Genomic DNA, 14,232 nt, shown 5'->3' with positions numbered 1-14,232 from the left:
CCACATGTTTTTCTTACAACTGTAAGGTCTAAATCAGCCCAGAACAGTTACAAGTAATACAAGATTACACAAGATCTAACTACTTAATCTTCAAGCAACACCAGACCTTAGAGATTCAAGCCTGAAACACTTAGCACACATATCAAAAACTTTCGATTTCCAATTATAGTGTCACTGACAGTTAAAATCTAAAAGAGAAACAAGAAATCAAGTAAGAAATCAAATAGGCTCAGGTTGCAATAGGTACAACTGCACATGCCTATTTATCCGACCCTCCAATCCCTTGTTCACTGATCGATTTGCCACACTTAGGAGAATACAATTATACAACAGCAGTTGACAAATCCGCTCCACCGTATCCACTATAACCCTAAATCCAGCAACCGCTTGTTGCATAACAACCCAGGGATCGAAGCCACGGCCAAACACCACACTTCAAGTCTCCAGACTTCCAGGAACCACCAAACTAGGTCAATCTATCTTGACCAGAAACCAGGAGTTCCCTCACACTCAACTCACTCACTGACTCAATGTATATACACACGCAGAATAGAGGAGGGAGAGAATCACACTCTCAAGCTTATAGCACAGAGAGATCACCGGAGAAGATGAAGCACACAAACCCTAATTTCACCACTCAAGAGAGAAGAGAAAGAGGCAGAATCGAATTAGGGAGAGGAAAGAGAGGCTGGGAGTATATAAAAGACTCAACATCAACACCCCACCAGAAGCGGCCACGTAGCTAGGGTTTTCAAAGAGTTGGGCTCAAGCCCAAGTTGCATCTTGGGCTGGTTACTAATAGAGCATACTGGACCAACATTTAAGGGTCATACTATCACACTACTAAATTTACTCTTATACATGATAGATCAATTAAATTCTTAGAAAAACTGAAAATTGAAAATTTTGGTCAAGTATTTGATGCTATTTTGAAAATAAGCAAGAAAAATTTATGACGTTTATATTGTTTATAATCGTTTCACAATTTTATAATGGTTGCATGCGTTTATAAAATTGTTAGTATTATTGTAGTAGTTTGATGGTAATATAGTTCACTGGGTGATGCTTACTTGTACTAAACGATGTTATTTTGATTTATGATATTAAAATATAGAAAATAACCTCCTAACAAGGAGCCTTCTCTCAGTGGCCATGACTTTGCATATTTAGGGTATGGCTTTTTATCTCTGATCCAATTATCTTTTTATAGAGTTATTTAGATCAGATAAAAGACCAAAGAAGATTGGATTGGTCGATCTATTGTACTTTAATTTTAATTAAATTAAGCTAAAGTTTAATTTCAATTCAATAGAATATTATTTCCTATCATTGTAGAAATATTGATAACTCATCTAAATTCAAATTACGAGTAATTTAGACTTTTTTTTAATTTAATTTGTTTTTGTGTTTATGATTCCAATATCCATTAATTAATTTAAGTACACACTACAAAAAAAAAAGTTGTTTTGCAAGCATAAATAGTCATTTTGCAAGCACTTTGCAAGCAAGAAAGGTGCTTCCCATATATAAAGTGTGCTAGCAAAACAGCGACCAAATTGCAAGCACAATTAGTTTACTCGCATTTCGTCGATATTGCGACCAAACATAATTTTGCTAGCACCGTGTGCTCGCAAATTAGCAAGCATAATTAGTTTGCTCGAAGAAGTTGTCGCAACTTATTTGCAACCATCTATTTTTGCATTTTGGTCGCTTTTTTGGTCGCAATTCTGCCAGGTTTTGCAAGCACCATATGTGCTTGCAAATTTGTGCTTGCAAACTGCCTTTTTTTTTTGTAGTGACACTACAAACTTAATTAATTTAAAATACTTTTATTAAGAATGGTACAATTCAAAATATTGTTTATTATATTTGGAATGAATTCCAATCGGTTGGGTTTACATAGTATAAAATCTGTCTAAACATTTGTTGGGAATATTATCAATCTGAACTAACTTGAGGCATGATTCAGTGCAATAACAAATCCTAGCATCATAAAACATACCACTACATAAGATATCATGTTTTTTTTTTGAAGTTATGAAAAACCTTGACTGATAAATAAGTCAAATCATATGTTAAATGTTATACAAAAAGATTCAGAAATAAAGACTTATCTTACCATGGACTCTATGTTAGGAAACTTTTAGACTGAGATTGCAACATTTTACTATAGATCACTAAATTTTATCTAAATTGTGAAAAGTTAGAAAAGTTACTTTGCAAGATACAAGAGATATTTTGTAATGACATGACCACCAATCTACAATACAAAAGGCTTAGGCATGTTTGCTTGAATCATATAAATAGTTGTTAAAAATAGAAGATATAAAACAACAAACACTTAGACAAAAATATTTGTTATCATATAAAAATAAAGATTAACATGTACATATATCACAAAATGCATGTTTTTGCGGTATATATCCTAACAATCATGATTTAATTGTTTTGTATTTTTGATTTGAAACCAAATTTCCTTAAACCAATGTGTTACTGTGTCATATAACAATTAAAAGTAATCCAGCTTATTATCCTACATATTTGAGCTATTTTCAAACAAAAATACCTAATATTTAGAATTACAAACATTAAATTTGAAAATTTGAGTCGCGATAACGTGGACTCTTGTCGTTTATGCGCATGTTTGATATGGATAAATACGAAATTTACATGTTTTAAAGAGTTAGACTTATGCTATTTTAAGTTCAATTAAATTTTTATTATTTTTAATCTGAGCATGAATTTGATAAATGACCTTACTTTAACCAATGAACCTAGTTCAAGTCCACTTCATTTTGTTAGTGGATCGGCCCATACCACTTTTGAGTGCGCTGGGATGGATAGACCCAGTCCAATTGACAATTATGCATATCTTATGCTAAGTTGTATAATACTCCCTCCATCCGCCATTAAATGTCTCATTTATCCTTTTTCGTTCGTCCACCACTAAATATTCTATTTCGCTTTTACTGTATTTGATAAGTGGATCCATTAACTCATTTCACTCTCATTTTACTATAAAATCAATATATAAAAATAGATCTCACATTTCACTAATTTTTCTACCTACTTTACTTCATAAAGTCAAATAATTTCTCAAAACTCATATCGATCAAATATGAGACATTTAATTGCGGACGGAGGGAGTATTACTAGTTCAAAATTTTGGAGTTGTTTGTAAGTTGTGCTCTTCAATATCTCTCTCTTTTAATTGTAATTACTCACATATGTAAATAATTTACTCCATGTACTTATTTTTGCAAGTCTTGAAGAGATTATGCCAAAAAAAAGCAGATGAATGATGAGGGAGAAGGAGATTATTCCAAAACATCTCACAACGATGATGAATGGTGAACAATGGAAACTTAATTATTAATGAGAAAGTCCAGCTTTGAGCTTATCAATGGTACCGTCGTCGGTGTTGAAGGAGGCGGCGAGGATGGGATCGTCGATGCCAGTGTTGAAGACGCTGGTGGGGATTGAAACCGTGCCTGCTGCGGCGCTGCCAAACGCAGAGAGCGCGATGGCCGGGGAAGTAGCATCGGCGTTGTACTGGTAGTGGACGAGGCCCTTGGGGAAGACGAACATGTCTCCTGCTTGGAGCGTTTGGTTGAAGAGATAGTTGGTGGTGTTGACGAAGCCTACCTGGAGAGAGCCGAGCACGAGGAACAGGAGCTCCGACCCCCGGGGGTGGGTGTGGAGCGGGTTGACAGCTCCTGGGGGGTAGTAGAGGGCGGCATAGGAGACGCTCTGCCCGTTGAGGGCGGGGAGCTCGGCCATGCTTGCTTTGAACACGGTGAAGTTGCTGGGGTTGGCCCCGATGAAGGCCCTCAGGCCGGTGTAGGTGAAGCTGTCTCCGGTTATGTTGGCCGAGCCTAACGGGAGGTCGAAATCGGTGAGGATGTCCGGGTCACCGGCGTGTGCCTTGTAGAGGCTGAGGAGGGCTAGGAGGGGAACGAGGAAGGAGACCAGGGACATTTTCTTGTTTATGGGAATGGTTGTTGGAGTTTAATTATGTATTTATATAGAGCATCATCAATACTTATTTGGATGGGGGTGAATTTATATGTATGACAAGATGATGGATCTGTACAAATTAATTTAAAGCATAGTTTGTTAATTTGTTGATGTTGTCAAAGTTGAATGACGATAATATCACAGGAAGTGATGACCTATCTTTTCTGTCTCTGGGCTGTCTGAATTCAATATAGTTTATCTCTTGATCAATGATTAATTTATCAAACTAACGACATGCAAATGGGCTGCTGCACCTTCAGTGATAGTATAATACAGTAGTTTAACAGGAACCACAAGTAGGGAGATGGTGGGATTGATCATGCCAAGATTAAATATGGAATCATCGAGTCGATTTAAAGTAGAACTCACTTTCCACTAACGTTGTTTATCTATTTTTCATTACATTTCTTAAAATCCAAGCCAAGTCAAAACGAGTCTCCTATAGTGGACAAATGGAGTGTTATTTAATATTTAATGCTCTTTCCGTCTCACAGGAATAGACCATATTTTCTTTTTAATCCATCTCATAAAAAAAGTCCATGTCCATTTTATGGATACACGGTTACTTTTTCTCGTTCTCTCTTACTTTACCTTCCACTACACATTAAAATCCATGTCAATCCTAAACGGTCTATTTCTATGGTACAAAGTGAACTCTACAGAAATCAGTCCAGCTTTTATCAGTTGACAAGCAGCCCAGGAACCATGTTGATGAAGAAATGAAGGCAGGTAGATGCAAACCTTCTGAAAAGGAAAAACAACAGAGCAATTGTTGTTGTGGAGCAGTTGATTGTAGAGATTTCTTCTTTTGCAAAACCCATCCACTAGGCTGCTCGATTGTTGATCAGGTGCCACCAGAGAGTTCCAGCACCTTCTTTGTCATGCCATTTTATGGTATGGACAATATCGACAACCACCACAGTTTGGGTATGGGTATGAGTATGGTAGGTCTCCAACACCCATTCATTTTCCAGTAGAAAAAAGCTAGTTATCGGCATCTCCAGTTTCAACAAATGCACAAATCTAGCACCTTTGAATATCACTTACAAATTAGATATCAAGATTTCAATTGTTTCTTACATAGACACACACCTCTACTCTGGATCCATTTTTTTTTTTTTTGTATCATGCTTCATTTCTTCAGGTTTAATAAAACACCATTCATGGAAACAAGACGTCACGGCTAAAACAAACTATGGGATAATATGATATGAAACACAAGCAAATTGGAGATAAAGGATTCAAGTTTAACTCAAAGAAACATAGTCAGATACAATCACATTGAAATAAGAATCTCTCATAAGTCAATGGACAATACCAACTAGTCGCGTCACTTTAGTACATAAGCCATAGCCTGAACAAGATCTATGTATGTTCTCATAGGGAAACAAACCAGGAGAATCGCTAGTCCGACGTCCAATTTCAGCTCTTGTCGGTGTCCTTCAATCAAAACACAAACAAGTAAAGTTTAGCTAGCACGTCCCTTATTAAATACTTCCTCCGTTCCATAGTAATAAAGTCATTTTGCCATTTTGGTACGTTCTATAGTAATAGAGTCATTTCTCTTTTTAGTAAAAGTCAACACATTTTATACACCTACTTCACTCTCTCTTAGGAGTATTTTTTTCTCTCTTCATATCTCTATCTTTTTCATTTTCCATTTTATTCTTTCTTTACTAACTTATCTAACATATTTTTTTTTAATCTCCATGCCGAAAAGAAACACCTCCATTACTATGGAACGGAGGGAGTATTTAATACTAGTAAAATGAGATTAAAGATCAAATGAAGCCACAATGGTTTTCATATTCAACTTCATTGATACAATGTGCCTATAATTCTTAGATTCAATCATTATTTGGTTTCATGTTTTAGAAAAATAGATCAGAACACAAATGTCAACATGACAACTGAATGTTCAATTACAGTGATCGAAAAAGTTTTTGGAATGTTGCTAACAGAGCAATCTAAGATGTAAATTATGTGTAGGGTTTAATGATACTCTTGTCAAGCAAATGAGGCTATAGTACTAATTAATCCAGGAAATTTTTTTGACAAATGAAGTAGTGCATTTTTAAAAATCAAAAGGAAACAAACATCATGAGAAAGACGAGCTATAAAAAAAATGACCTTATCGGATTTGTCCTTGTCAGGTTTTTCCAGATCCGCCTTCTTCTTGAGCTTCTCCAACCTTTCTCTCTCCATTTTCTTCAATCCAATTGAACATATACATAATCATAATTATGCAAATCCAACAGAGAGAGAGAGAGAGATAGGAAACCTGAATGTAAACGGTTTCCTTAGCGCGCTCTTCTTCGCTGAGGACACGGCCTTTACCATCGCTCAAGTAGCGGAGGCTGTAACTGGACGATCGGAAGTTCCCCTCCATCATCACTCGTAATCCAACACGCGAAGCGAGTGATCTCAATGCCATTGTTCTTGTTTTGTTGGGGTGAACGGAAATGATTAGGTGATTTGTTACAGATTCAATTAAGCCCTAACTACTCTATTTTATAGTAGTACTCTATCAATGCAATCACATGATGTGAACAGGAGTTTTAAGAGAAAATTGAGTTCGGAAAAGTTAATGCAGTCACATTTGGTGTGAGCACGAGTTTTAATATAATAGTGAATTGGAAAAGGTCGTAGAATATGAGATTTATTTTGTTATCCTAGTTTTATACTCCCTCCGCAAATAGAAGTCTCATTTTTCCATTTTAGTCCGTCCGCGTATAAGAGTCCCGGTTCACTTTTATCATAAATGGTAATATGGTCTCACCTTCCACTAACTCATCCACTCACATTTCATTTAAAACTAATATATACAAGTAGGACACATATTCTACTAACTTTTTTCCAACCACTTTTCTTAACATTTCTTAAAATTCGTGCCACCAAGAAATGTGACTCCTAATGGCGGACGGAGGGAGTAGCAGAATATGAGTGAAGTGAGTTAGTGAAATGTGAGATCTATTTATAGTAAAAGTGAAATTTGATTATTACAGAACGAAGAGAGTATCTGAAATCTTATGCTCGGTGTCTTGGGAAATTGATGGAGTACAAATTTTAGGAAATTGATTATCTTTGTTAAGAAACATGAGAGGAAAAGACTGGCGAAAGGTGAATTTGTAATTCATAATTTTTCTTTCTCTATAAATAGTGACCACATTTGTTATAGTTTTGCATATAAAAAAAGTTTCATCTTTTCTACTCCTATAATCCTTCTTGTTTGATAGAATTTCATATTATTTAGTTTCCTTTGTTGCTAACTATGGAAGACGATGAGAATAATATACTCTCCGATTCTCCAAATTTCTATCATTCCCAAAACTTCAACTCTTCCTAAAGTTTTAATCATTCTCAAGATAATTTCCCTAACTTTGATGATTTATCAAATTGTGATCAATTTCAAAGTTTATTTCAAAACCAACAATCAAGCTAAGACATATCAAAAATCAACATGGGTGCTTCAAACACTCCACATGGTTGGAGTGAGAAAGAAGATATGGCATTAATGTCTGCTTGGTGTTTCGTGAACACGAATACAATTATTGGCACCAACCAAACTAGTGCCCGTCTATTACAAAATGTTCTTGATCTATATGAGCAAACAAGAAAAGAAAATCCAAGAATGGACGAACAAAGAAGTTAGGAGTCATTGAGACAACTTTATAAATAACTCAATACAAATGTCTCAAAGTGGAATGGTGCATACAAACATGCACATGATCGAGCTACGAGTAACCAGTCTAAAGAGGACATTGAGAAAACCGCTCAATAGCTGTATGGTAAGAGCAAGTTTACTCACCAAAAGGTGTTTGAGGAGGTGATGAGTATGGCTGACAATTTCTGGCACGACACGATAACACGACACGAACACGCACGAAATTAATGGGTATGTGTCAAAGCTTACTGGGTTTGTATCCTTATCGTGTCGACACGATAACGACACAAAAACTTCGTGTCGTGTCGTGTCGTGTTCGTGTTACACGTTAAGAAATAATATTAATATATCATAATATCATTATTTTTTTATTTATTTTAAAATTTTAAAAATTTAAAATTTAAATTTAAAATTTAATATTAGAAATACTCCCTCTGTCCCACAAAGATAGTCCCACTTTGATTCAGCACGGGTTTTAAGAAATGTAATGAAAAGTGGGTTGAAAAAGTTGGTGGGATATGGGTCCTATTTTTAAAGTATTAGTTTTATAATAAAATGTGGGTAAGAATGAGTTAGTAGAATATGAGGTCCACCATAAAAAATGGTAAAAGTGAAATGGGACAAACTTTATGGGACGGACGGAAATGGGAAAATGGGACAATCTTTGTGGGACGGAGGGAGTAATATTAATATATTATAATAATATTATTATAGTGTCGTTATTGTGTCGTGTCATGTATGTGTTGTTATCGTGTCGTGTTGACCCGAAGTGATTCGTGTTGTTAATGAGTTCGTGTCGTGTTCGTGTCTGAGGGTAGCGGGTAGTGTTCGTGTTCGTGTTTGGAGTTTTCTTAACGGGCCATCTTCGTGTTTGTTGTTATCGTGTCGACACGATAACGACACAACACGCACAATTTGCCACCCCTGATGAGACACAATCCTAAGTGGGAGTTGAAATTGAATAGCACCAGTTCAACGCGTAGTTTCCAGCCAGATAAAAATAGTCTTGAAGAAAGTCACAAGAGCTCAAAAAAGTTGAGGACTAGTGATGAAGGAGGACCTCAAATCGACTCCACTCCTGAGACTGAGAGTCGTTCTTCAACATTCCAACGTCCTATTGTTAGTGATCAAGCTAAGGCTAAGGCCAAGGCTAAAAGAAAAGGCAAATAAGTTCCCACGCCATCATATACAATTCCTAATAATTTCAATATAGTACTGCGTGAAATGAGAGTTACACGTGAAAAGGAATGTGATATTCAGGAACGGAACATCAAGACAACTATCCTTACTCCGTTAATGGCTAGGAGAGACTTAACTCCAGAAGAACAACGATCGCTCATAACTCCAGAAGAAGAAGATCTGAAACGCAATATAATAGTAGCAGAACTGTTTGGGAACAACGATCGCCCTGATTTGTATGCACCTTAATGGGTGGATAGAGGTGGGCCAGCTAGCCCAAAACAATTAGCCCAAGAATTTAAAGCTGCTCCATATCGCCCATAATAACTTCAAAACAAGAAGATCTGAAACGCAATATAATAGTAGCAGAATTGTTTGGGAACAACGATCTCCCTGATTTGTATGCACCTTAATGGGTGGACAGAGGTGGGCCAGCTAGCCCAAAACAATTAGCCCAAGAATTTAAAGCTGCTCCATATCCAAAGACAGAGATCAATCTTTTAACCATTTGATTAAAGATGGACGAGACTCATGTCACTCGATCACACCCCCTTGAGATGGTGCTTTTAAGCGACAAGCAAACAGTATTATTTTAATATAAGGCGAAAGAATTGTTTGCTATATGCTCAACGCGTAGCCGCCGAATGACTTTTAAATTTGATGGATATGTGAGCAATGTGTGTGGATATTTTCTCAGCACATGATGACAATGCTAATAATTTATAAATTTGGGGGCTATTCTGCAAATAGGCGGATTTACCATTCTTCATATATCCAAAACAAATTAAAGAAGAAATTGCATCCCTTCCTTCGTCTCTGACGATCATCTTCCGCACTGAACAACCACACCCACGCAATCAAAGCTGATTCTAATCAACAATTATGTATCATCCGACAAGAGGTGGAGTTCGTGGCGGTCGTGATCGTAAGCTCTCTCTTCCTTCTCACACCCCCCAAATTTTAGGTTTTCCTGACTTTTAATTATAATTTATAATTCGTTGTTTGGTATTCCCCTACATATTTTCACCTGTTAGATCTGGAATTTTCTTACAAATTTAGGAAGGTTTCTTTTGCTTGTCAATTTTGCATTATTATTTAACCCTGTATCATAAAATTGCCAACATAATTCTGTATATCGGCAACATCTTATGTATAAAGAAGCTGAAATTTTCTTGTATATGAAAAGTATAATCAATTTTGGGGGCAACTTAGTTAGGTATGTGAGTTGTTTAATTTGTAAGTTTTATTGACTGACTTTTCCGGCCAATGGAACTGGATTAACTGTAACTATCTGTCTATGTTTTTTTGTTTTTTTTGAATTTATGGGTTTGGTACTTGCTCTGAATACTACTATGATCTTAGCTATTCGCAACGGCATTATTTAGGTTATTTTCTGTGTTTGCAACTTTATTTATTGGTTAGGAGAGATGAGAGATTTAGATTGTTTTGTAAGCTGAGATACTGAGAATGTTTTGCATACAGTACTAAACTACTAATCGACTCCTGAGTGGGTGGAGATATTAGTAGGATTGCTCCCTCCGTTCACAAAGAATAGTCCCATTTGTGAATGACATAGGTTTTAATGAGAAATTGGTAAAGTTGAGTGGGAGAAAAAGTAGGTAAAGTAAGAGAGATAGGGAGAAAAAGTGGGTAAAGTATGGGAGAGGTGAAAAAGTGAGCCAAGTATGATAGAGAAACTTTTACATTTTTAGAAATGAGACTACTTTTTTGGACATTCTAAAATGGCAAAAAATGAGACTATTTTTTGTGGATGGAGGGAGTATGTTTTAGGCTGATCATTACGATCTGAAATGATTTTAGGATCAGTATGGTTTAGTGTTTACTTACTACGTAGACTGCAGTATTATTATTCAAGTGCAGTTTTATCTACATCATCTTAGTTATCAGATGGAAAAGCATTGCAGAGTTGTGAACTGAAGTAGTATCAGTCTGATTTAATGTTGAGGCTAAAGACATCTGAACTGATGTTACTTTGATCTTGACATCTTGTTCCACGTACTTTCTGTTTCTAGTGTGTCTTTTGAGATTGTAGTAATCATTAATCACTGATAAATGATAATGGTATGTGATATCGTTCTTGTTGATACATGCAGAATTTACTTGGGATGAGGTGAAAGTTGATAAACATAGAGAAAATTATATTGGTCATAGTCTCAAGGCTCCTGTTGGTAGATGGCAGAAAGGTAACACTCTTCCCCTTCCCCTATTGCTCCATTCATCAGCAGCAACTAATGGAATCACATTTACTATGATAAAGTTGGATTAATGACGCTGAAAATACAATGCATTTATATACATGAAAAAAGTAGCTTTATTTACCTAATTTGTTGAGCTTGCATATTCATTATAGCATTATAGCCGCCCTAAAAAAATTAATACCATAGCCAATTGTTAATGTTGCTGATTTGTGGATTAGGAAGCTGTCAATTGTGGTTTTAATCAAATATGGAATTTGTAGCTGATCATATTCGTTGAACCCTCCTTAACATTAAGATTAATGCTGTACACGGCACTTCAGTGTCATTTGAGAGACTATCTATGTCATTATTTTGTCATCAACTTTTTACTGTTGGGTTAAGTAATACTCTAGTTGGACCTTGTGACTATAAAAACTGTTTCTATTAATATCCTTGCAGGGAAAGACCTCCACTGGTACACTCGTGATAAGAAATCTGATGGTGCTAATGCGGAGGCAATGAAAGAAGAGATTCGAAGAATAAAGGAGGAAGAAGAGCAAGCCATGAGGGAAGCTCTGGGATTAGCCCCAAAACGTTCTGGGAAATCCCAAGGTAATCGGCTAGATAAACATGAATTTGCTGAACTCGTGAAGCGTGGTTCTACAGCAGAAGACTTGGGCGCTGGACATGCAGAAGCAGCTCAAGTTCAAGGTCTTGGTTTTGCAAGGTATGATCTGAAAACTTGATATCAAATTTCCACTGAGGATACTAATTAAAACCGAAATGTCAATATTAGCCTTTTGTATTTTACTACACTATATATCCATTTTGCTTTCTGATTATGGTATCGTAATACCCTTTATTTGTTCTGTGGTCTTAGCAGGTTTTTATTGAAACCCACCTAGAATATGGTAAAAACTTAGGCAAAAGCAGATTATGAATGGATGTGTATTTGATGGATAAAATTTGTAGGACCATAACTCATTTTTAATGGAACCCATCTGCAGGGGAACATCAGGTCCTTCGGAAGAATCAAGCTTGCCATCCAGTTTGAAGTCTGTACCGGTTGAAAAGAAGTCTGAACCAGTTGAAAAGGCAAACATCCCTGTTCGAACCACATCTTCAAGGAATGAAGACACACAGTTGGAAGACGAATCCAGCAGAAAGAGAAGGAAGCATGAGGAGAAGAAACGCGATAAACATGAAAGGCGGGAGAAGAGACATTCACGTGATTCAGATGACAAGAGGAAGAGTAAGAAGCACAAAGAAAAGAAAAGATACGATTCAGATTGACTCAACGATAAGCAGGTGCTTGGTGCTACATTTGCCTTCAACGCCCATGTCGTTTATGCAAGTGATTTAGGACTAAACAATGTTTCCGAAGAGCTTGTTTGTTGAACTGTTAAATGAAATCTTATCAGGTATGGAAGTCTGATGTTTTAGCTAGGGGTGCTTAATGGTTTTCGCCTTTTCAGTGAGTTATCTGTATAATTGTTGACCAGTCAGTAAAATGTGGGACAAAAAACATTTATAATGACATTTTTGTTATTTTATAACTTCATTTTTTATTTATAATGACATTCTTGTTAAACTAAGCTTCATTAAAATATTTATAATGACATTCTTGTTATTTTCTCCTAAACTCCCCTTTTATATATATATTTTTATATATGTATAGATAGATAGATATTCTCTCAAACACTAACATATAAAAAAGGAGTTTTAGAAAAATATTAATTAAAATTATTTTAATTAATGAATTATGATGTGAAAGTTAAAAAGTTATTACCAATTAAATTTATAATAACTAGCGTTGAACTCAAATATACTAATCTCCTATAAAATTGACTCGTACAGTGATGGTTTTGCATAAATGAAATCATTAAATCCAGCTGAGAATTGAGTTTTACCATGCAAGAAAGCTCAAAGAATTGATGAAAATTCACGCTGAGGCTCTCTAACCATACATCAAACTCATTTTGTACTATAAAATATTGATACAATTAATATTTCTATGAGAGTAACATATTTAGCATATCTCAAATCAACAAATAGTGACATGAAAATGGAAAAGAAAGAATAGAGATGAGCGGTGATAGAGAAAAATAAAAGGACAGAGAGGAGACAAAAGATAAAAAAAATTGACAATTGCGAGTAAAAAATTGAAAAACTGACCTAAAATATTTTTCAAATACTTACTGTGTATTATTTTGAGTTTAGATGCCTAAAAGTCCAATATGCATTTTTGGATTAATGAAATTTTGAGTTTAGATGCCTAAAAAGTGCAAAAATGCAATTTTGGGATTAAATTTGAATTTCATTTTTCTATAAATGCGTCTATAAACCCTAGCCAGAATCTTAACCGCCTCCTCACATTTCTCTTTCTGGGTACCACCACAATTTTCTCCAAAAAATTAAGTTCCAACATAATCTATTAGAAGGAATAACATCGGGAAAGATTAGAGGCGCCGTGCATGTCCTAACTCCTAATGCATAAGGTAAATCTCAATTTTATATTCAATTTCCATTATAAAAAAGTAAAATCTCAATTTTATATCAGTTTCCTGTGCAAGATGTTATACTAAATCAATCGTCCTTTTCACAACTTTTTGAAACCTTCTGCCACACATATTTTTAGGAATTAGTTTGCATTTATTTATTGGAGTAAACCTATTGAATTTTTACATGAATTGAGACACGTTATTAACCGATGCTTTTCATGTAATTAAAACTTCAAACCGTGTGCTAATAATAGGCAACACATGAACTCAATAGAATTTTAAAATTAGTAAGCCTTCTACTATGAAAGCTGGATCGTGGAACAGATCATCAGTAGGTGACTCAGTCAAAACCTTATAGAAGTAAAATATTTTCACAATCTAGATAGACTTTGACTACCTATCGCAAAAGGTTGGAGTGTCAATCCAAAAGTCATATTTACCTTGAGAATGACTAGTGACACTAGTGTGGTGTAACATTGAAAGGATCTAAAGAATAGACACGTCTTTACTATTATCTACTGAAAGACGATGTCTTGGAGATTTAATATTTCTTAACAATTGTAATAATATTGGACATGCGTTATTAATCATATGTTGCTTTGACTTATTCGTAAGTGCGGGTTTTTCGCAACCCAAATATTCCTGATATCTTGGGTAGTAGTAGTAATTAATA

The 14,232-nt window shown here is 35.4% G+C and overlaps 2 protein-coding genes across 2 annotated transcripts; one reads left to right on the top strand and one right to left on the bottom strand.

The window, feature by feature from the left end:
• Nucleotides 1-3,299: 3,299 nt before the first annotated feature.
• Nucleotides 3,300-3,978, bottom strand: LOC125206248 (germin-like protein 9-3). Its single transcript, XM_048105530.1, has one exon. The coding sequence runs from the start codon at nucleotides 3,976-3,978 to the stop codon at nucleotides 3,373-3,375; it is 606 nt and encodes a 201-aa protein (XP_047961487.1). The 3' UTR covers nucleotides 3,300-3,372.
• Nucleotides 3,979-9,630: 5,652 nt separating this feature from the next.
• LOC125207874 (multiple myeloma tumor-associated protein 2 homolog) lies at nucleotides 9,631-12,614 on the top strand. Its single transcript, XM_048107375.1, has 4 exons — nucleotides 9,631-9,785; nucleotides 10,975-11,064; nucleotides 11,518-11,785; nucleotides 12,066-12,614. Exons 1-4 carry the CDS (start codon nucleotides 9,743-9,745, stop codon nucleotides 12,349-12,351), a joined length of 687 nt encoding a protein of 228 aa, XP_047963332.1. The 5' UTR covers nucleotides 9,631-9,742; the 3' UTR covers nucleotides 12,352-12,614.
• Nucleotides 12,615-14,232: the final 1,618 nt, after the last annotated feature.

This window comes from Salvia hispanica, chromosome 2 (genome assembly GCF_023119035.1).
Source record: "Salvia hispanica cultivar TCC Black 2014 chromosome 2, UniMelb_Shisp_WGS_1.0, whole genome shotgun sequence".
In the NCBI taxonomy this organism is placed as follows: domain Eukaryota; kingdom Viridiplantae; phylum Streptophyta; class Magnoliopsida; order Lamiales; family Lamiaceae; genus Salvia; species Salvia hispanica.
This window is presented reverse-complemented; position numbering and strand designations above follow the sequence as displayed.